The 25399-nt window shown below is 36.4% G+C and overlaps 2 protein-coding genes across 2 annotated transcripts in view; both read right to left on the bottom strand.

Moving 5' to 3' along the window:
* Window positions 1–25399, bottom strand: part of LOC139150144 (small ribosomal subunit protein uS12m-like) — a 629842-nt gene that overhangs the window by 498292 nt on the left and 106151 nt on the right. The window lies entirely within an intron of this gene.
* Window positions 1–25399, bottom strand: part of LOC139150122 (tetratricopeptide repeat protein 13-like) — a 39621-nt gene that overhangs the window by 11825 nt on the left and 2397 nt on the right. Inside the window, exons 2-10 of the mRNA XM_070722292.1 lie at window positions 15567–15676; window positions 13677–13752; window positions 13065–13201; window positions 10208–10291; window positions 9718–9834; window positions 4520–4630; window positions 3410–3492; window positions 2351–2492; window positions 1030–1204 (exon numbers count right to left, since the gene is read on the bottom strand). Of these exons, the coding sequence (XP_070578393.1) occupies window positions 1030–1204; window positions 2351–2492; window positions 3410–3492; window positions 4520–4630; window positions 9718–9834; window positions 10208–10291; window positions 13065–13201; window positions 13677–13752; window positions 15567–15676 (1035 nt within the window). The remainder of the gene's footprint in view (window positions 1–1029; window positions 1205–2350; window positions 2493–3409; window positions 3493–4519; window positions 4631–9717; window positions 9835–10207; window positions 10292–13064; window positions 13202–13676; window positions 13753–15566; window positions 15677–25399) is intronic.

Raw genomic sequence — 25399 nt, 5'->3', positions numbered from 1 at the left:
TGTATCTTGTTTATGGATTGGTGTTTGGCAGCCATCTACCAAATTAATATTGGCACCCACCGACACTGAATTATCCAAACATGGCTTTCTAAATTCCCTCGCTATTCAAAAGATATGTTATGCCTTAGAATGGATCACTCTATGGCCCCATTACCATCAGCAGACATAATCACAGTGTTGTCTGGAACTAAGTTGACAGTGTTGCGATGTTCATTCCATTCTAACACAAGGCAGCCAATTTAGCCTCTACTAATTGGAAACAAAGAACCTGTGAGTAGATACATGCAAACAAGACTACCTCTCCAGCTTTTGATACAGAAAACATGTCACTGAGTTCACATTTAGTTCACATCTCTCTGGTTACTTCGGCAGCAGATTGCACAGCTATGACGCTAATTTTCAGTTAATTTGTAGACTGGGACACTCTTTGGCTGGAAGTCAAAAATGGAAAGGTCACCACAGATCTTACATGTCTGGTTATGCGACAAAAATTTAAGGAGACTTTCAGTTCCATGTAAAAAAAAATTGAATAATTTCTTCCGCTCCAGCAAGTCTTATTAATTTTCTACCAAGTGATATAACCCTTCCGTCTATATGATAATTGGGCCAAGTGAGAAAACACGACATGAAACTACAGAACAATTTGATATCTTGACTATCATGACACAGAACAGATGTGAAACCAAAAGAAAATCTGCTTTATGTATACATTAATGAGAAAGATAATGGCTATTTTTAGCACGAAGTTGTCAATTAGCTGATATTACAAAATAAAAATACGGTGAAGTGAAAATTCCATTGCAATGTTTCATGGTTTGATGAGGTACTCCCTGGTAGGTAGACTGAAAGATGAAGATTTCCTATTAGCTTGGCCTGATATACATTGCAACATGGTATTAACAGAATTCAAAGTTTCCTTTTTGTCTTCATTACAAACATCACACACTGTACACATAGCATAGTTTTTTGCACAGTTTACCGTAGTATTTTTTCTACAACATGATATGAAGCCAAGTAAATCCTACAAACCTCTCAGATAAAGAACCCTGCCAAATTCATTGGTGTGTTTTTGTCCAGGAGACGGTGTGTTCAGCAGAACTTTTGTGTTAGACTTGACAGCCTCATAGAACTGACCGATGGAGGCATAGGAAAGGCCGTGCATATATTCACAGGCTTCGTTGCCGGGATCTAGGACGGTGCAACTCTGAAAAGAGAAGAGCAGAGTCTATGTAAGAACAAACCAAAAAAATTACCTTAAATTAGAGAAAGACATCACAGGTATATGTAAGATTGATATTATTGATTCACAGCTATCATGAATGAATTTCTGAAACTGAGTGGTTTAGAACGACGGTGGTTAATGGGTAAAGAGAGATCATGATCTTTAACCCTAAACTTGAATAAGAGTTCCACAAAAGAATGCATCTCAGGAATAAGAGTACACTGTAACATACTAAAATGTCAAACAAACATGGTGAACTCGGAAGAAAAATTTGAATTTGCAAAGTATAACAACTTCAAGTTCAAGACAAAACATATCTGATGAACGAATACAGGACATACCAGGATATTGCTGTGGTCAAGACTTACTTAATTTACTATTCACCCTTGAAAGTCATGTCACAACTCTCACTCTAGATGAAAACATCACAAGATTGTTGGTGAATGTATGATTAGACCCATTTATGTCTTTCCCTTTATGTTAGTGGTGGACTATTTGAATTTTGGGAGGGGATTGGAGGATTTTCAACACTGTTGCCGTACACATTTCCTCCAGCTCCCGCCCCCAAATCAAATGGTCCACCCCTCACCAAATGTGCTTTGTGTTAAAACACAGCTAGCCAACTCATCAATTCATTTCATAAACTTTTTAAAAGACTGTTTCAAAGTGAACATTTACCCAAAATCAATGTTTACTGTCAGATACTGAGATGTGTCTTATACCAACCCTTGATGTCAATATCATTTGCCTTTTAAGGTAGATCGCGCCTCAAGGACAAATATTCAGACTTAACTTTTTCAATTCTTTTCTGATCTACCACTTGTGGGGCTCATTTTGAAGCTCTTGATATAAGAAAACTTTTCATTGACTTAGTTTTTCGAAATTCGAAAATTTTATTTTGCCTCCATAGAGTTAACACAGGGATGGCGGCCATTTTGAATTTCAAATATCCTTAAATCTTGAGTAATTTGTTTCTCTAGTACTAAAATTTGCACAGTGACCCCCTATTTTTATTCTTGATTTTGAAAGAGAATGGTTGAAAGATTCCTGAAGGAGAGTTTGAGCAAAAGTTTAAGTCTTTCACTTCTGAGGTGCATACTACCTTAAAGAGACAACTCAGGTACTAACTTTAAAATTGTCTATGGCTTCTAGAGGTCTACCGCTTTGATAAAGCAGTGAGCCCCTAAGCTGAAGAGACTGGACGTGATCCTCTTGCAAGCTCAGAGCATTGTTAAAATGTGTCATGGCCGACTCAAAATCACCCAACTCCCTGAAAAAGAAAACAAAAAATTTCACATAAAATTGAGAAAGTGGTTTTATTAAATGGCAGAAAAGTTGCCTGAATCTATCAACATATTCAGTCTCTGTTGCTACCTCATATTGATAAACAAATTCATTATGCTCCAATGCCTTCTGACAGCCTACAAGAAAAAGACTGTCTGTGTGTGTTACTGTGAAACTCAGATTTGTACGTGACGGAATCCCATGGACAACCAGACAGCGACTGAAAAGGAAAATTTGATGGTCCGTGTTCTTGTGATGTTTTCAAGAAGCCATACCGCGTTGACAGGACATTCTCCATTCCTTTGTTACAGTGCTGTTCGAATGAGGAATTCCGTTTCTGACAAATGCAGTACACTTGCTACATTTCACTGTTTATGTCAACATGGGAGTAAAAAAAGTCACTGATGAAATTCCAAATGAAATTTCTTGTGATGGGGAATGGTTATGAAGTGACACTTGATCATATGCTGACTTGATATTGAGACCATGGACATGATATAGACAACACCTTTGACTGACCCTGTATTGTTTCAATATTTGCAAAGACAAGAAAGATACAAAGACTTAAAAACAACATGCAAGGTAAATTATGAACACAATGCAGTTCTCAGTTTATCTCTTCTTTTCACAGTCAATTGCTTTATGAAATATTCCAAAATAAACATTTTGACCCAAAATCTGTAATTTATAATCAATTTTGCTGCATCTTTTTAAGTGTGTTGGAAGATACAAGGAATATAAAGTCGCAAATCACTTCCGAAATAAGCAAACAAATGAGTGAACGGAAAACAAGCAAACACATGCCTGAACTCTTTGTGCTTATAACAGGTGGTCTGATTTGAAACGGTTGTCATGACAACACTAATGTATGTCATGGAAACAAAAATTGATGAGGTAACTGACCTGTATGCATGTCCAAGGCTTCTGATACAGTCAACACAGTCTGGCTGTAACTCTATTGTTTTTTGAAATACTTCGATCGATTCCTGAAATGACAGAAATTTTCACTGCAGACTGGGACTGGCAGTCTATCAACCATCTCCGCGCACTCATACCCCATTCATCACCAAACTAGAGTAGCAGGTACCAAATGTATTTTTATGAGCTCATTTTTATTTTTTATGTACACACACACACACACACACACACACACACAAATTAATAGGCAAGCTTTTAGTCAAAATAGAAAATGTCCGGAAGTCACTGTGAGTCTATATTTCAAGTCTGCTACCAGACTATCATTTCCAATGATAGGTAATTATTCCTTCCTTCTAAAAATATAATAATTTCTTTTCAATTTCCCTCTAACTGCTCTCATCTGAAATGACACCAATGGTAGAAACAGCTGCAATTAGCAAGCTTATTGAAGACTGGTTTCATCAGAGGAAGCTGGCGCTATTTTTAACCCAGACTCCGACAGAAATAGAGAATTGTTCTCACGTCAAAGAACTCCTGGCGAGCCTACACGCGACCTCAATAACAATCGTTATATCCACGATGCTCAAACAAGAATGCCGGCTATGGCTGGTCTTAAACTATGCTGGGGAATTTCTCTCCCCTACTATCACTGCAATATCTCATTACAATTGTAAAAGCGATCACATCGAATCTGTATCAGAAACGGAGAGAGAAGAATTTGCAGATATGGCAGGTACTCTGGCTATGTCATTTGAGCAAGGACTTTCGACTAGATGTCATAGAAAGTGCAAAATGCCAGAAAAAATATAGGATGTCGTCACCTTGTGAACTTTTTGGGTTTAGTTTTTCATAAAAACTCACTCACAGTTAATATCAGTGTTGGTAAATGTATTCCTATTTTATGTGATGCGATAGATGTAAATGAATTAAGAAATGATCACAAATTACGTCGTCATTTTTTCTCCAATTTGTACCATAATCCTTCCATGATGGAGATGATGGGAAGATTGTTATTTTACCAAAATGTTGTATCCAGTATTTGTGCATAACGTACACCTGAACTCTTGTTATTGTTGAACACTAGGGGGCACTCACCCTAATCTTGCCTTGATGGTAGAGACCCAAGCCGTGAAAGTGCATGATTTCCGACTGGTTCTTGTCGAGTTCCAGAGATTTCTTGAAGTCCTCCTCAGCGGCGAGGAAATTCTGCACGTGGATAACAGGACATTACTTGCATTGATGGAATTGAATGTTGGTTTGAATGGTGAGTTCCCGGAGTGAGGGAATTTTTGAACAATGCTAACAACACCGGCACCTTTTCCAGTGAGAATAAACACTTGGGTAAACGACACCGCATGACTGCTGCCATTGAAATACACATGAAACAGAGCATGAAATGTGACATACACATGAAACTTACAACTGAAATGTACATTTTCTGTAAAGACCACAAACATTTGAATTTTACAAACACTGTTGATTGTACTGATATATTCTTAACTGCAAAGTAAAAAAGAAACCTGTATTACAATCATTTGATATTGTCTGTTTGTTGTAAGAATATTCAATATGTTGTAAAAATGATAAAAATGTCACACTGCCAACAAAACTGGTTTATCAGCACTGAGCAGTGACTAACACATGTCAAAGTACTTTGTGTTGCTTGGAACCCATTGTATTCTATGCGGGTCAAACAAAGGAGCAATTGATAAGGGACTTTTAAACGTCTCCTAAAATATTTAATTCATTTTATCGCTGTTGAAGTAATGTCACCGCCACAAAGAAAAAACTGAAATAATGTACGGGCTATTGCAATAGCTGTGCATTAGGTACAGATGACACAGACTGTACCATTCTCTGCTGTGACGTTAAAGGTGAAACATGTACATGCTATGTATCTGTCATAGTATTTTCCTGTCAAGCTTTCTGCGGGTATTTTTCTGCATGCACATATCCCAAATTCTGTTTTCAACACAAGTACTTCTGGCATCCTAACTTTAGCTGTAGCTAGCTAACAATGAAGGGTCAGTCATCTGATTTTGGGCAATCTCCAAAAATGGCCATTATTGATCAAGAAAATTCATTTCTCTGGTAGGAGAAATTCTAGCTTCATGACGCGGTATATTAATACCATACAAGGACTGTACACTGTACATTTCCCAGATTCAGACCTTTAATTGCACCCAAACCAAATGTAACACTGTCCCATATTGTGGCACGTCATAATGTTGGACATCGTCACATTTCCTGTGACGGGGCAAAACATAAGTGAGATAGTTGAGCAAGGTCTTTGCACTTTCCCAATCAGTGAATGCATGTTGCTTCCATGGTAAAAATAGAACACACCAAAATTATTGCTACAGTTAGTCACTGGACCGTGGGAAATCTCCCATGGAAATTAAAAACTTCTATCTTGGCATGTTATTCCAGACATTTTTAAGGTTCTCCGTTCTGTCAACAGCGTCAGCAAGTATTAAGCCATTAGTGTGTTGAAGAATCTGACTCAAAATCCCTAATATGTTATGATTAAAAACAAATTTGCATTAAGGTTTTCCCATACTAAAAATATTTTTTTCTGATTCAGTTTAACATGGTGGTTATCATCTCTTGGTACTGTAGTTTCTGATCTGCCCTAACGTTGTTACTGTATTAAAGAAGTGTGACTGCTTTATAACGTATTTCACTTTTCTTTTCATCTTGAGAAAAGTGATGATGTCCAAAATTTGCAGTGTCAGTGGCAAATAGGAGAGCGTCTTACATCGGCAGAACACCATCAAGTGGCATGTATGAGCTACATGAGCACTAAAACTAATTTTCTAACGCCTCTCTCAGCCTTTTGTACAAATATACTAAACAGTGGTTGCTCTCAAACTTCACATTCTTGTCATGATATTGAATGGTGGCACAAAATTGGCAAGCTGATTGCACAGCGTGCAGCAACCACTTTACTTAATTAAGTGATTAGAGCAATGAGAGATAAGCCTAATTAGAAAACTCAACGACTGGCAGTGGAAGCTTTTACTGGGTAATTGTGATGTCACAGTACCACAGTAATTGCATGGCACTGATACTGTACTGGAGGCCATGGTGTAGAAATTGACTTTCTTTCAAATAGAAACTTTGTAATTAAGGATTTACGCATAGAAAAATAGACACGTACCGGTATTGCACAGTTCTGCACTAAAGTGTTTGATGCTACCTTTTCACAACACAGGTATGATATTTAGTGTTTACAGAGATATTGTCAGTTGTTTGTAGAGCTGTGAATCCTCAGTCAAGATCTTAAATTTATTCAACGTTTTTTCAGATGAGTTTTTACCTGTTTGTTATTTGTAAATGCATGACTGGACTTTTTGGATCTATTAGTCTGAGCCGACTTGAGTTAATCCAAATCTTGCTGTGTCAATGATACCTGCTAAAGAGCACCTTAAATGACAATCATGAGGGAGTATGCAATACATTTCGCTAAGAAGTGAAAAATTGAGTATAATGACCTACCCGGGTGTAATAATGACAAATTTGGTGACAAATAAATTATTCCCTTTATTCACACATTTTTTTCTCTTAAATTAAGAATCTTTACTGTTCAAAGTCGTAATTTTGTGTTATTTTACGATAAGAATATGGATGTCATTACAGTCACCACATGAACTTGAAATGAACGGCTTTGTACAATGATTTTCTTTAAGTGATTTTCTTGAAAATAGTGACTTTTCATCGTCGGTTTGTAGACTCAAGCAAGGTGACCCCATCATTTTTCTTTAAATTTTGATTATTCCAGTATGCCGGATTTCAAAAATCCCTGGTTCAAAAGTATGACAATACTTTCAATTTTTCTGATTGTACATTCCCTAAAGACAGCGTTTATTGTTTTTGAAATTTAATATTGCCATTGATGTTTGATGTCAAGACACCCTCTGATTCTTTAGCAAGCAGGGATAAGCTAAAAGTGACTATTCTCTGTGAACACTCTGGACGTTTGGATCCAACTTATGATGCATGGCGAGGCATGAGTTATGAGAGAACGAAGTTTTCTGTTGCTCAGTCAAGTAAAGTAACCACTTAGGTATGTTTGGATGGCAGAGTAACACGTATCGCCACGTCAACCACGACAAACGACACCAATCCTGGCAGTACTTCTGAACATGCCATGTTTTTTTTTACTTAACATTTCGAGAACATGTAACTAGTCTGGATTGTCCTCCCTTTAATTGATGTAACGGCCCCTACTTACAACGATGACAAGTTTTAACGTCAGTCTGGGTTGTAAGTGTGGGTTTTTTTCCGCTTGAGTTGTTCAGAATATCCAGAGGGTTTGCAGCAACATTGTACCCTGATAATGTTTGTACAAAAATAAACCAATTAATGACTGCGAAGGCAATTGCAATGCAAGACATCATGTCTACCCTATTCAGGGCAAATGAAAATTATCAGTAGTAACTTCTTCTTTTTTTGTGTTTAAGACATAAAACTAGCACATTATAAACGGATCACTGACCTGATTCTATAAAACTTCCGTGACTCAACAAAGACGAAACTATTCTATTTTTATGAGGATGAGCAGAAATGTACTCAACAGTATTTTTTTTAGTTATGTCTTATCATGGTGGTAAACTCAATTCTTAAATAGAAACATGGCCGATGATTATCTGTTATGTAGTTGCATTTGGCTGTTCATGGCAAAATTTTAACAAATTTAAAATTTAGTGAGCAGATGATGTATAGTTGCCTTTGATGAATTTTTTGGACGTATCAGTGCATTCAAATGGATGAACATAGCTTGCAGAGCCCAGCCACTGAAATCATCCATGGATGAAAATCCCTTGGTCACACCAGTGAATATCTACTGTTGCAACACATTTCACTTGTTGTTAGCATTGCTAATCAGTCTGTATGATGCAAAGTGACAGTTGAAGTCCCCTAGCATTAAATCACGCATTAAAGTCTTAAACAGGATGCCAGGTGCTAAGGAAAATCATGAGTGATAAAGCTAAATGAATTACAACATACATTCTGCGGAAATAATGAACAATCATCGACAGCGGTCAAAACCTAAAAACAGCTCTGACACTGCAAACAGGTTCCACACTCTGGTTGAACTCAAAGAATTTAATTAAAGACTCAAAGCAGCATTACTGTCATTCTTACACCAAGTTTTACATGAAGGGGTTGACGTCTCTAATGAGAAAGAGAAAAAAACGCCATTCCGCAGAGGTCTTGCCGTCCATTACTTGTGAGTAACCAAGCAGAAGAAATAGAAAAAAAAATCCTGGTTATGAAGGCCATGAATTCCATCTGACTGAGGGGATAAGAACACTATAGACCCCTGAAAGGGAAAGTGCTTGCTGCATTGGACAATTTCCCAGTCATTTTGCCAAAGGCATTGAAAATGCATGTCAAGATGAACAAGGAAACAGACAAAATAATCTATTTCTCTGATTTCATCACTGGCCACTTGTTGATATCTTTCTATGGATATCTGCCAAGTAACATTTTACTGAGTCTTTGTGCAATGAGATATCCACGAAAACCATAAAGTATGTTAAAGGTAGAATCTGCCTCAGGGACAAATATTCAGACTCCCAAACTTTTACAATTCTTTTTTGATCTACCACTTGTGGGGCCGAGGGGTTTATTTTAAAGCTCTTGATGTAAAAAAACTTTTCACTGTCTTAAATTTTCAAAAATCAAAGATTTTATTTTTCCCAATAGAATTAATACGGGGGTGGCGGCCATTTTGAATTTCAGATATTGGTAAATCTTGGATAATTTATTTCTCTGGTACCAAAATTTTCACGGTGACTCCCAATTTATATTCATTTTCATTCATTTTGAAAGCGGGAATTGAAAGATTACCTGGAAAATCTGAGCAAAAGTCTTTCATTTCCGAGGTGCATACTACCTTAAGATGTGCTTTCTTTGATGACAGAAGCTTTCTGAATTACAAAGTACAATGAATTTAACATGTTAATGTTTTTTTTGGCAAATCTTATTTTAGAAAGCAACAGAAAATCAATCGAAGTTGCTTATAATGGCAGATTTTTAGTTAAATTTGCAGTGATTTTGGAAGTTTTCATGCTGTGGTCTACCTTCTCCATGATGTTATGTGCTCACACACTGACCAGTATTCCATAAAATCAAAATGATTTTATTCTTTATTTTCGTTTTAGGAAATTGCCAATTACGTTGTGACATGACATCACAAACTAATGAATCTACTGGACTTGGACAGACAGCTGCAAATCTTGGCACTCTCAAATCTGCCCATCCCAATCACTCCTGCTGTGACTTACCTCCTCTTTGAAATGAACTGTTCCTCTGTACGCATAGGCCTTTGCCGAGGCCTGCAAAGTCAGTGCGGTTGTCAAGTCTGCCAGGGCTTCATTGGTTCTCCCAACAGACATGTAAATCTGAAGAGAAAGAAACACCAGAGAGATAGGAGGGTCCCTGTTGCCATGACAATCACTATTTTACCATCACCATGGAGACTACAAGCTATGGAAGTATACACAACCGAAAAACGGTTTCCCCTCATGCAGGTTTACCATGGAAACACTATGGTATCAGACGAACACGTTCTCTTTGTCATTCAACTGTTGCCTTTTCATAAGACTTAAAGATCTTTTTAATTTAAGTTGATTTCTTTGGGATTTCCTTCCGAATTCCCAACATTGAAGCTGTTTGGAAAATTCACATGGTGATCAAGTTGTGTTTACTACTTCAAGTGCGACACCTTCATATATCTTTGTACTAAGGATGTGAGGTGTTGCCATGGTAACCTACCTCCGCTCTTCTCTCCCAGCCTTCCGGAGCATTTGGCTGCAGCTGGATGGCCTTGCTTAGATCACCGGTTGCCAAGTCGGAGCTCTGCAAAGATTCAATGAAACAGATGTTTCTTCACCATAATGGTTACGTATCAGAAACCAAAGCCAAAATATAAAAATATTTGGCAAGCTCAGATCTCACTGAGCTTCATCCAGCTTTGTATCTTTTGGCTATGTTTTCAGAACTTTTGTTTTGTGGTTTCCCTACACTTTCTGTATTGAATCCCTAAACTGTTATTTAATGCCAAGTATTTAGCATGTCAACACAAACTATATGAGTGTAATCTACATTGTTATTGTTGAAAATTTTATTCAAGTCCGGACTAGAATTCATTTGTAAACAATAAACAATGATCACTACACACATACAAGCTGTGTTGATAAAAAGAATACTAGTACTCAAAATTTCAGCACGACAAATGGATTAGGGTCAGACACGGTAGTTGATATACAATAGCAGAATACTGAAAAACTTGCCACAAGTTACAGCTTATGTCCCTTTGACCAGAAAAAATAACATCCCTAAGAGATGCATTCCGAAGTAGTTTGCAAACCTACTCTTAACCTGTTCATCCCCGATTCTCTGTAAACAGGTCCAAAATCACCATTGATAACAATGGGTTTGGGCCAAACCATGGTGGTGAAAAGGTTAATGTTTACAAAGTTTCTTTTCACGAACAGGAAGGATACAAAGAGAATAATTTCATGTCATTCAGGGCATTCCTGAGCAGATCTCAACTTTCACCAATGTAAAATTTCCTTTGATACTGAAAAGCACCTGATTTTCCTCATTGTTAGATGTTGAAATATATAACGTGATCCATCACATCCAAGTTTTCCGTTAGAGATGCTGAAAGCAACTAGTTTGGCCTTACAGTATACTTTGAAATTGTGCTCATGCATGCACGACCCTTGCTAACCCTCACACACCAATCTTGCCGCCATAATTATGCTCAGTGGAGCAATTAGATTCACAGTGGGCTTATATGTGTATATGCTGGTGGCAACCAAATTGTTGCAATTCTATGACAAGTAAATCCAGTAAGTTGAAGTGCGAGGGGGTATAATTACATTCTGCTTTGACATTTATGACCTGCAGACTATATCTGTCCTTGTTTTCTTTTGTCTTTCCATTCTGGATGAGTTGAAAGCATCAACACGTTTTGATCAGAGGTCACATGGTGACCTTTGGACTTGTCAAACGTGGAGAGCTTTTGCACCAAGAATGTTGGAATCGGGTGTGCAGAAACTTTCGCTGTAGGCGAGACGTTGTTCACAGAGGGGGACAAATTGAGACAGGCCTCAGTTGATATATGTGAATAATGAAATATATATCAAGCGGAAAGATGTAAGCGTATAACAACGACATGGGACAGAAATTACTGGTATAAACAGGCAAGATATAAAACAGAACAAAACAATAAATATCCGGTAAAATGTTTTTAGAGATATATTTTTGGAAGACACAATTTTGAGATATCAGATCTGATATGACATACAAGATACATTCAAAACAGAAGAATGAACACATCTCACAGAGTTCAGAGTTACGTCTTTCTGATCTCTATGAGAAGATATGATATGATATGATATGATATGATATGATATGATATGATATGATATGATATGATATGATATGATATGATGGAAATGGCAATATTCCCAGAGCCTGAACACAAAGCTAGGTACATGGTCATCAACAAGTAAACAAGACTTTCCATGATAAGAAGGAAAATGCAGGGCCAACATGGCACTCCCCTAAAAAGTTTGAATAGACACAGAGATGTTTCAAACTACATGATAATTTGATGGTTATTCAAGTGTCTATCAATAACCATTCACTTTCATTAACTTTTCCTTGAAGTGCTGCTGGCAGTAACTCCGGATAGAATGATGGGCCAAACATCAACCCCTCCACTAATGATATTATGATAAAATTTGACCCCATCCCAATGACACCTGCTATCCATCCATGCAGACAAGACCGATGCAAAATTTAGTCTTATCACAGCATTGATCAATCACAGACTTTTGGCAGGTAGCTACCTTCCATTATCACTCACTGACAAAAAGAAATTATCATGGAATTGTGACAAAATAAAATGCTTTTTAGTTGCCTTGACAATAGAGAAGCCTAGCGAGACTAATTGGTAAAGTGAAATCTAGTGGGGTGTACATAGCAATATTGATAACAGGATAATTAGTTAGGAACTACCGGTAAACACCAAGGATTATGTATGCGGGACAAAATCTGCTGGTTTGTGATACATTGCTAGAACAACATCAATGGAAGGTACATTGCAGTACCGGTATATCAAGGGCTGTTAAAGGAAGCTTGCCACTGTCTTAAAGGCCTGTAGGAACAGTTTTTTTTCTTGAACAAACCAAATAAAAGTATTTCAGTTAACATGTTTTGAAATTATGTCTCTGGGGCAAGCCTTACAAAATATCTTTAACTAGTAAGGCCCAGAGAATATTGTGCAGAAGAATGACATATGCATGCCAGGAACTGTTAACAAAGTAAAGATACTATGTACAATTGAATACTATTTTTATTTCAAATTCGTTTACTCGCTCTAGTAAACCAGCAAAATAAAAAGGTACACCTAAAAAATAAAAAAAAGTTAATTGCAAAAAAAATGCTGAAATATAGGCTGTCAACTTATTAATATCAAATTAATTTGTATAATTGATTTGCAATGGGTTATTGGAATTACTTTCCATGCATTCACTGTGCATACAGACTCAAAGGTTACAAGGTTCTCTTGGCAACTGTCACGTCTTCAAAGTGCCATGTTCCTATGGCAACCACTCACCTGGAAACCCTTCTTGGCATACGCAGCACCTCGGACATGATACGCGCCGACAAGCCGGGGATTTTCTTTGATCAGCTCTGTCAGCTCATCGATGCACTCATCAAGATTTCCCGTGTTAAGTAACACAATGCCATATGCTTTTTTTTTTTTTCAACCATTAGAAGGAAATAAAAAGGCACATTAAGAAAGCTGAATAAGAGCATAAAATAATTATGACACACACTTCCCTTTTCAAAATTCAAAAATTTTACAGAACCTGAAAAAAGGAAAGGCTCTCCAGTGCAACAAATGATACTATTTATGCTCTGAATGTTCAACTATCTGTTGTTGGATTCCTGCGGGAATTTATTCTGTAATCTAGATCTCTTCCTTCTATGAAGTTGATTTAATAACATTGCTCAGTAATTTTTCTTTATTGATGCTAAAATTGTTGGAAATTTATCACGAGGGAAATTCTTGACCCTCTAAAACTGGACTTATTTTGAAACTTGCAATGAATAACAGTTATAGGGTGTCAATTTGTTTTCATCATGTATATTATACACATTTCATTCGTACATTAATTGTGCAAAATATGACAAAAATTTTTGAAATCTTGTTGTATATACTCACCCATCTTGAGGTCAAACTTCAAGTCCCCCGTTGCAAAAGGCACCATTTTTCTGTCCACTATTGTGGAGGCGTATTGCTGTTGGCAGAGTTGTGCAAAAGAAAGAGAGCTGTGTAAAACCACTGCTATTGACCAAAATACTCCAAGTCTCATGTTGGAAAGCTTTCTTCCAGTAACCCTTTGAACGAAAATAAGTCAAGCCTGTATGCCTGACTGTACTTATAAGGTGTCTGATGGTGCAAGCCACAGGCCTGCGTGAGGAAACGAGAAGTTCTTGCAACGCGTCCGTCTATGTGCACTGCAGACAATTCATAATGATGATGATCACTGAAATAATGATGATATGGATGAAAGGCACAATAGACGTAGATTATCCAATTATCATGGCATACGTGCGTGTACCTGTGATGTCATGAAATTAGCATAACTAATGACCCCTCGTGACCTAGCTCTTCTAAATCTAGGAAATGTGCAACCTGCATGCTGTACAGGTAGAATTTCCATTGTGTCTGACAAACAAATGGGGGTACTGCCTGAGAGACCTGGCTCCTCCGATAGCTCAGGGCAGATTTTAGTGTTGAATATTGATCCTGCTGTTGGGTGCCATCCAGCACAAACCTGGTCTGTGTTGCTGGTCTGTGTTGCCAGTTGATTGAAAATATTTACGTTACAATTGAATTTTGAGAAAAAAGAAACAACATTACTCGAGGCGGTAGCACATTGCAGCTTTTCAGTGCCTTGAGTATATTAAGTGTCTCCAACAGCTGTTTATCATGATGTTAACAAATCCACTGTGCCTCCGTACGGAATTTCCCCTGACTCAAACCTAACACTGAACAATAACATGATCAGTCCATTTTCCTGGCTAAACAGATCTCGTGGCTTAACTTGTCCATTAAATGTTTAACCTCCCCTGGAGTTTGAGCAATTTCAAAAGAAATATTTGATGAAGAGACAAATAGGAACTGAATTTATGGGAAATTTGCTTGACTTCATGGCAGATCATAATCTATGACATTTTATGGAATAAATGTTGCCTTCGTGATTGTTATTTTGTGCTCCGATGATTAAAATTGAGACAATGAAAATGCCGCTGAGTATGTGATGAAAGACAATTATGAATAAATCTACAGGTAAAGTCAGAAAGGAGATCGATAAGAAAAAGTTCTGTACATTTGCCTCTTTGATTTGACTGCCTTTTTGGCAGAACAGAAGATGATTGGGTGTGAGGGGTATATTTGTATCTACTGTAGCTGAATGTAGCCCAGTGTTCATAAGGGATGTCACCATTTCTCTGAGGCGTGAATGGAAGCAAAATGAGCCAAATGAAAAGAGATGAAAGAGAGCGGATCAGAAGGGTAGAGCAGCAAAAGTGGAGATGAAAGCAGAGGAAGGAGATGGGGGGGGATAAAAGGAAGAATGGGAGGAAGAATGAACTGGGAATATGCTGTGTTGACAGGTATGAAAGACGGCACCAATGAGAGGTTGGAGGGGCAACACTATAGATGATGAAACAGGGAGGGAATGACAGATAAAGACAGGTGATATGATATGAGATATGATATAATATTATATGATATGAGATATGATATCACTTGATTAGCCCTCTCTCAACATACATTAATCAGTACTAATGGGATTTATGCATTGTAAAGTTTATATTATTTTTGCCGCATTACTCAAAGAAAAACACATGTTAATGCAACAAATTGCAGTTTGTTTAAACTGATGCTATTAAAATTCTTCCGTCTGATAATTACAAGTCACCCATTCATATATGCGCATCCATGTATGGTAATTGAGCAAAGTTGCAAATATGACAGATTGCCCCTTTAGTTCACCTTTGGGTAATTTTTTTCCATTTTTTTTAAAAACACAGCCGGCGTACTCACCTTTAAAAGTTCTGGCTCCAGCACAGGCTGACTACATGTATCATCTTTATTGATTCTGCTAGCACCATCTGAACACATCCCAGGGATACCGATGTCAGCACCTCCAATTTCTGTGAATTGACGACAATGATGTTAAAGGACAAGCCAAGTTGTATGTTTTACATAAACAATTATTGGTTCTTTACTGCATTCATAAATCCATAGAGATCACACTACGGTGAGGTGCAATCATTTCAAATCCTTAAATACTGCACTGCATGGATTTGAATTTTCTTTACATTTTTCTATTTTGAAAAAGGTGAACGAAAATGTTGGCAATTTTTTAACTTTACATTCACAAAATTTAACATTAAGTATAATACATGTCATTGTGCATTTCACCTGGCCCACAAACACGTCAAATAAATGAAAAAAAAACCAACGACAGAAACACGATCAGAGTTGGAAATTGTTTCTGTTAGTCTGATGTTAGTTACCATAACATCCTTGGACAAATTCATCGATCAAAACAAACTACTGTACCAAACCATATTTCAACACACCATTGCTGGCAGTTATGGGTTTAATACTAGGCGGCAGCTGTAGTATAATCTTCTTTCACAAATATTCACACCGACCCTTTCGCAACAGCCTGTTACATTCATTAAATTCACTTTACACACTTGTGTTTTTTTACAGCTCTGATATTGCAAATATGGCATATGTGAAATCAGTGATATCTATAAGTTTGTTTTTTTATTTTTGTAATTGTGTTAAACAATGGCATTATTTATTCCAGGACATTTATAATGTCAATGACATCAACCAGGCTGCATGATGTGTAAGTTACATAATAGCTGATTTTAGAAAGCAGTGATGGAGATTTGCGATAATTTATCTGTCTGTGTGAGTTGATCTCCTACAGAGGATCTGTTTTTGATGTATAATAAAATAATTTGACAAGACAAAATCAAAACAAATTTAGCCAATATACCTACACAAAAAGGGCTGTTTAAAATGTAATACTGAATATATAAAGGTGTTTGAACGTATCATAATAATTTGTTCTCAGTAAGCTGTAACATTGCTGAACAATGGCTATTGATGAAAAAACTGGTGACATGTGGCCCTTCAGAAGCCGAATTGGATCATATAGCAAAACAAAATGACAAACATATGAAGTTGTAATATGTATCATTAAGTCTTCAGTTTCAATAAAACATGTGTAGATACAATAAGTAATGGTTGAAAACATGACAAACTACAGCAATACTTGAGAAAGACAAAATATTGAAATCTATTGAATTTGTCCTAAACAGAGAATGAAAGAAGCTAAATTGTGTTCCAAATATTTCTAGCCTAGGATAGCAACAAAACTGCCGCCATCTGGTTGCCATATTGGCTCATATTATGCTTGCAATATGTTTATGTAAGCCGCTAGCCGCTGAACTACCTTTGCACAGGGTTTCAATGAACTGAAAACAAGACATCTTTGAGTAATAGCTTCTAATGTAAAGATATCATAATAAAATGAATTTAGATTCACATTGTCAAATAGGATATTAATTAGGCAACAAAGCTGTGGTTTTGTTATCAGACTTTGGCTACATTACGTCATTAGTATACACAACACAAATATCATAACCCTCATATTGTGCCTAATGTGAGGGTAATGTAGTAATTAAGTTGCTCATCTGGACAATAATGTGATAACGTAGCAAAAGTCTGTTGTGTACTAAGAGTCATATCACAGTGCATGAAAGATCTGGAGGTTTTTCACAGGCAATCATTTCTTGATATTACAATACAGACAGTGCTTGAATGATTTAAGGATGAAAGAAAGGACTTTGCTGTCACATTTTCAACAGCCAAGAATAATAATCCAGCCCACTGCAAAAAAACTGATGTAGGAGAAACATTATTAGCTTTGCCTATTTTTCTATAAGTGCTCTGCAAGTCAAAGATACTTAATTTGAATGGAGTTTATTTGTGTACATTAAAACTGCATGACACATTTATATTAATAATTAAAGCGTCATAAATTTTTCCAGATAGACATGTGTCCCTCAAGGCCTAGGGCTGATGATGGTGAGTACGACAGAGTGTCGGTTTTCAACTGAGCTGTTATGATGGCATGAAAAAGCAAAGTTTGAGCTTAAATAATTAAAGTGGGCTATTCTTGATACATGAAGCATTTAAGAGAAAGAAAATCATCTCACCGTATCAAAATTCACCAATAAAACACAAAATTTTAAAAAGTTCAAATTCGATGAAAGTATCAAAAGCCAAGAGAAAAATGTTCAAATATATTGACTATACAAATTTCATTCAAAGTGCTTCTGAAATCACAAAAAAATTTAAATGAAAGATTTTCGAAATAGAAAATATACTGTCTGCTTAAACACCCCCTCCCCACCCCAACCCCGAACCCAATAGGTAATTATCTTGACATGGCAGTATGGCATATTTATCACGTATGACTGAACACAATTCATTTCAGAATTTCTTACTTGACAAAATAAAAGAGCCGAAAAAAATTTTCTATGACCATGACCTGACCTTGACTGGGTAAATTTACAAGGAATTATAAGACTTGCTTGTTTTCAATACTGTATGACAATATGTGATATCAGCCAGCTGGGATAGGAATGTCCAACTTCCACATGGCTATACCAAATATGCATCATGTCATAAAGGGTGGATATTCAAAAACATCTTCAACTACCAATATGCTATATTCTGCAAAATGGTCACAAATTAAAACAGTTTACAAAATATTTGAAAAATCCATATAAAAAACAGGCAAAGAACATTATTGGTAATATTTACCAACTGACATTGCCAAAGAATGGTGGGAAATATCGCTTTAATCATTTTGTGCTTCATATTTATTTCAACTGGTATATTCTGTTTTCCTGAACTGTCTTATTTACATAACAATGCACTCATTTGTAATATCAACTGTCATTAGTTTTTGATATGTTGATGAAATTGGGGATCATGATCATAGGCAATTACCCAAAATGTGCATCACTAATAAAACTCAATGTCATGGTGGGTTTAAATGGGTGGGGGGTGGGGCCTTTCAGCTAAATTCACTTTCTTTGCCACATCAACTCCAAGCTTTACCACACACCTATCATGATGTATTCCAACAAAACAAACTCGTATTGCAAATGATAATGATTCTATCTTTATTCAATAATGACACCTGTGCTCATGATGAAATAAAATAGGAGTTCAAATCATAGGTACCTTAGAAAGATAAAATATGTTTATTCTTCAATCGGTAAGATTATCAAAATAATAATTTCTCCATGACAATGATACTCTTGGAATGAACATCAACAGCTTTATGGGAGCTATTCAGGAAAGTGACTTTCTTAATAAATTTAGTACCTGGTTTGGCTGTACTACAAGGCAAGTAGAAATTGAACTGCAGTTTCTTGTAATAAAATGTTCGTCAAAAGACACTTTGATAAATTAATATTGCAAAAACTGAATTAATTGCAGATTAATCATTCAAGCATAACCACCCATGATTACATGTACTTCAGGGCACGATGTACGACAACAAGTTAGAGTGAAGATTCCCGCAAAGTAAGAAGTTCAATTTGACTGGATTACCTACATGTACAATGGACTTGGAAGGATGAGAAAAAATACAAATGGTATGAAGACAAGCGAATTATGTATCAACAAAGTAGCAAAACTGAAAACCTGGGATCTCATTCAAATGCAAGCACAACTGTACTTCCATTGCGTATACATCCAAGCTACTTCATGAAGGCGAGTTTGTGCCACCGCTCTATCTAAAGCAAATTCTGAATGAAGATTAGAAAGATGAATTTTAGTGATTTACCAAATGCAGTTTGATTGACAGATCAAAAAACATCAATTTTCATTTTTAATCTATCTATTTATCAAATAAAGTCTTGTCTGCCTTGACGCCATACCTATGTGTTTTTAAAACTATTGCTTAAGATGTCACATTGCAGTCACATCTGGATTGACATGATACAACAACAACAAATCTCCCATGGGTGTAGATACTCCACACGCACAATGAAAAGCCCTGTAAAGACAATTACTTGCTGATGAGACACAACAAAGGTTTACTAAAATTACTTTCCTTAAAATGAAAAACTGTTCAAATAATAATATGATGTACCCAATGATTGATTGCTGTACAAAATTTGCTCATTAGTATGAAAGTGAGTGAATAATTTATGATTCAAGGAAATCTGTCCTAATTTAGGACATGACACACAGCAAGTTTCCAAAGTTTTAATTACATTAAAAGCCTGCAGCCGTGGTTCTAATCATGACCTTAGTAGATAAAACCATTATCAGGTAACAAAAGCGACCGACCTTGTTGAAAATACAAAGTGTGAATCAATTTAAATAATTGCTTCCTTTCAGGTCATCTCAACATACAGGCACTCCTAGAGATTGTAAAGTAAGCAAAGTTTGTATCTTTATCGGCATTTTACAAAGATACAGAGTGGGTGGCTGTATTATGGTTTGCTATAAGTTTGCAGTGTTCGGTATAAAATGTTATTCTTCCGATCCACAATTCTGGTTAAAGGTCCAAATTTGCATGGAAAACAGTCTGGTCATATCGAAATCTACTGGTGAAATGGTTACACAAAGTAGGTAATGCTGTCCTAAATTGATATGTATCAGAAGTACAAGCATGCTATGATGTACCCCAGCAGTTGTCTAGACCTAATATTAACTTATTTAATATTAGTCTAGAGAACGTATATACTATGGTACACAGGGGGTTTCAAAAATTACAGATTATAAACAGAATTAAAACAATGCAACACATTTCAACCAAAAACAGACACTTTCATAATTATAGTAATATCAAAATAGGGCTGAGCCCATAAGCTTGCGCCACTATTTAAATTCAAAGAAAGTGACACTTCACTGTTCAAAGTAGGATGTGTTTTTAATAGACACATTTTTATTTTTTTCTTCACAGGTGTTGATGGCCTTGCTGGCTACGCATGTGCCAGCTTGTTGAGCCTGACTACTCAGCCCGCTGCAGTGTACTTGTTGCTGCGGCGATGGTACCTGATACCTGCATGCAAGCCGTGCAGCAGATGCTATCAAACGGTGTATTACGTTTTATCCCTAATGAAAATGTATTGATACATTTTAATTTATTTTCAATTCTTTTAAAGTTATCTTATCAGTTAATTTACAACATTTCTCCATAAAAATATTGATTGAAGTAAATACTATTGAAGCTGGGCTATGACGTGAAATGATTCAATCACATGCATCATGGGATTGCAATGGCGGTGACTACTCAGTCAAGGAAAAAATTCTTATTGTACTGTAGTGACATGTAGTGACAGTAGTGACAGTATGTGGCACAGGCACCATACACTGGTATGGGTTGTTTGAAAGAGCATTTCACTTTATGATATTCATATTTTTTAAATTTTTGTCAGCAAAACATAAAACAAGAAGTGCACTCTAATAATAAATGATGCCACGCATAGAATTTGCTTGCAACACAGATTTCTACAGCAGTGGGATGATCACAATTAGATGTCAATAAGTGTTGTCAATGACATAAACTAGGTAATGAACAGGACAAATCTGACGTCAACTTTTTACAGAGCTGAAGTTTTCCAAAGCATTGGGCTATCAAAAGATAGATGATTGTATAGACTTAATTAACAAAATATCTGAGTACATTTTCAGTAACATACATGTATCGACTACATAGTACTTCATCCTGACAACACCTACAATGCAATGTTAGAAGGATTTATATTGTGTGGCGCCAAAAGCCAATATGATATAAGTGAACACCAGCTGCTGCACTATGATGACATACCAGTAGCTACATCTATATTATACCTAATGATATAAGGTTATACCCAAAATACCAGAATTTATGTCCAAATACATCATGCAGTGGAGGTTTTTGTCTGAGACGTGTAGCACTGAGGACAATACCTAAGCGAAGGATAGTTCAGCAGAATAATTTCACTCAAATTCACATTTGGACTGACCATTATTCACTGCATGATGTACTGAATGCTTAAGTGTGTATTTTTTGTAAAAACCTTTAAATTCATATCTTGTTTCTCCCCTTTTTGACGCAGTTTTGAGGTCAAAGGTCAATTATCATCCAATAGCACCTAAAGTTATTGTACTCCTCATCAAAGTTATTGGACCCAGCATCCTCTGATACCAACTTACTGTACGACAAAACTCCATACAGTAGGTTACAGATGCAGGTGTATAGTAATATTGATTATATCTATGGGAGCTACCACCGAATGGATATTTCGTAATCTTTACATTCTGTTTGGCCATTGTCACTCTTCTCTGTGCTACATGTAGATCGTGTTATGACAAAAATTCTCTGTGCACTGAGTGTCTTTGCTGCACATGTTAACATATGTCCATTTTATATAAAAATTGTCTGCAAACAGGCTGAAATGATCCTGTGAAAACAGTCACAGCTCCCCTTCGGCCTTGTTTTCAACAACACAGATACAGGTGTTTAGTTTACTGAATTGGATGAATCTGGTGAAAATATTTAATAGCTTCCTGAAAGCAATTTCCTCTTTCTTTGCAAAGTGGATAGGTGTACACACGAACTGTATCTGCTGAACGCTGACTACATGCTAGCTGTTGTCATGGCAACTTAAACCATTATCATCTGCTGTGATATATGATGTGATTATTTCTTGGCACTTTTCCAATAATCCCTGAGATCACATCACCTGAGATGAGAAAATCGCGAATGGCGTGTTGGCAAATATCACACAAAATATTATCTTTTATAATTATATTGGTGTTATCTTTGAAAGTAAAACATCAAGCTGCTTTGATAACAAACAACCGACCGGTAGGAAAGAACCAGAATATAAATACCTTCCTCGCATCAAATGTCCTACACAATGAGAGAAATGGTGGACATATGTCATTCATTAAGGCAGGCAATCATATGAACATGCCTTGATTATTTAGAAACAATTCATTTTTGCATGTAAAAGATAAACAGATGGCGGTGAATTGCAAGAAGTCAGCAAAATTGGATTGTTTCACAAAACAACGCCACTTTTGAAAGTGAATGCAACAGCTTTAGTGGTACCCTTAATTCAGACCGTAAATGGTAATTCTAACTTTGGACCAACATGACCAAGGGACAGAGCTCCTTATCACAATACTCATGTCCTCACACTCACTCAGTCATGAAATCATAAATCCCGTGAAGGGACAATTTTGCTACTGTGCCTGGGGACATCAACCTATGGGCAGAAAACAATTTTCCACAGTGGTCTGAGTTTTATCTGTAATTAATGACAGCACCAAATTGGGTCACTGAACCTGCTGTTTCCAATGTGGAGATATGGATGAGTAGTTGTGAGTGTTGACATGTCTTTTTAGGTGGTTTTTATAGTCCTAGTAATGCAAACTTTTGATGATAATTTCACCATTTTTATGTTGAATGTGAACCCAATGTCAACCATAATTCCTTGTTCTTCTCCCCAAAGGATGTTGATATACACAGTGTTCAGCTTGTCATCTCAGCCCCTATGGTTGTAAAGTGCATTGTTATTGTTGAAAACTGACTTCTGGTCCGGACTAGAATTCAAATGAAAACAATAACCACGCATTTTACACATTTAAACGCTAAGTTGACAAGCTAAATAGTGGGTGTTTCAACATCGTTTGGGGAGTAGAATAAGAAGTTGCAATTGATTTATAAAATAAAAATACCGTCAATGACGCTGTACCTTCTCTAATGTGTGGCCAGGTCAGGTAATTGGTTGTTGGCATGGAGTTGTTGGTAAATAGTTGATGATGTAGGGGCATGAGGTGGGATATGGACCCAAAGAACCCAAAAGATGATTAAATACATCAATCAAAAAAATTCTAAGCTACAGTATAAACTGCCTAAAGATAGTTCAATGTGGAAAAAAGTTAAATAATTCAGAAATAAGAATTCACAGTCCAAAATAGTAATGACGCACTTCCTTACTGACCTGAGTGCATGTGAAATACACAACCTGGCATCTGTAAATTAAATGTATACCAAGTGATCATTTTAAGTCACTTTCAACTGTTTTTAATGGATTTTCCAAAGAGTCCTGTGAAAATGATGAAAAACGCTTATCTGGTCTTGTGTTTGTATATAAAACCTCATGGCTGATAATTGTCATAGTATTGAAAAAAAATTGAAAGTGAAGAAATTACTGTTTTTAATAGGCATATTTTCCTTAAAATACATGACCTTGTAAAGAATATATGCTAAAAGTGTTTAAGAGTAAATTTCTTTTTAAAAAATAATTTAATCTGTGACCAAAGGAGTTTTATTCTTTGAGTTTACAAATTCAAACATTGCAATTTGTTCAATCATCTTTTGCAGTTCAAAATTTATAAAATGACTGAAAAACAAAAAAAATTGGCAGAATTACAGTCTTTGTGATGTAAAATTATGGGTTGACATCACGATAACTGTTAATCTGTTTGAAGTACTAATATACTATAATTTAAAAAAGAAAAGTTCATGCAGAAATGGTAAAATATATTGTTAGCAATGTAGTGTTAATTTTGACTTTACATCAAAATATGCCTTTGCTGGATACCAAATATATAGGGCGAAATATTAAAATCAGCCATGTTCAGCAAAATCCACACAACAGCATTGATCCTTTTCTAATTTGATTTGATTTGCTCATGTTATCCTTGTATGACAGTCAGTACAATATGGAACTTGAACACAACACAGTGAATAAGTATGCTGTAAATGAAATGGTGTGGCTGCATCCACATGCAGCAATAGGAGTGCCTTTGTCTCTCACCCCTCATTTCCAACCTGTCCCATACCTGAAAAAATAGTTTGGTCTTATATTTATAATGTTAATAATTTCTGTATTTGTTAAAATGTGCGCATCTCAAAAACTTTTGATCATAAACATTTTCATTGTTTTTTATAGCTGACCAGTCAGTTAACCTGTTTATATTGAATATTTGCGCATTTTTCCGCAGTATTTGACATTTTCTGAATACCTTCTTATTCAGTTTGTCATTTTCTAAAAGTTTAAAGGCTCCATTATGTGGTCAAGCTTTCCACAAGCATCAAATGTGGTACTTCATATAGGAGGGTCTGCCTCTAGAGGGCGGACATCATGAATAGTGTTTGTTGGTTAATTCCTCCACGTAAACTTCTGATTGTACTGTAAACATTGAACATGGCCGACGTCCGATTTTCCTGTCTAAAACTTTCACTCATTTTCGTTCATATGACTCTGAAACTCCAGGAAACGATTGAGAAGAAAGGGTTATCTTGAAATATTGAGGTACTCGCCGATATTTTGCAAAATTAAATGAGAAAAAATGCAAGGAAAATGCCGACAGGCTTACACAATGACAGTTTTCAGACTCGGAGGCATATGATCATATCTGCAGATTATGCAACAGGCCAAGATCACGTGAGGCCATGAGGGGATATCCACGCAACTCAGTACCAAACATGAGCGCTCACAGAGTGAGCAAACACAAAGTGAGTACCCCTAACGTCAGCTCAGTAGTCTGTAATAGATTGTAGTCAACTAAGAAACCTTGGAGAAAGGCTTATCACTGTGGCTATGCCGCTAAGTCCCTTTTGATTTTTGTCATAGCTCAAAATCGTTCTCCCACACCTCAACCTGAGCCATGAACACCCCCACCAGTTTATGATATGACCCATCACAATGGCATGACGTCAACGGATCTTGACAGACGGAAGTCTTGACAGACGGAAGTACTTGACAGCAGCATACTGGTTTTCAACTCCAATACCTTCTCTGTCTATAAATAGACACGAGAAGGTAAAA

Source organism: Ptychodera flava, chromosome 14 (genome assembly GCF_041260155.1).
Source record: "Ptychodera flava strain L36383 chromosome 14, AS_Pfla_20210202, whole genome shotgun sequence".
NCBI classification, from domain to species: Eukaryota; Metazoa; Hemichordata; class Enteropneusta; family Ptychoderidae; genus Ptychodera; species Ptychodera flava.
This window is presented reverse-complemented; position numbering and strand designations above follow the sequence as displayed.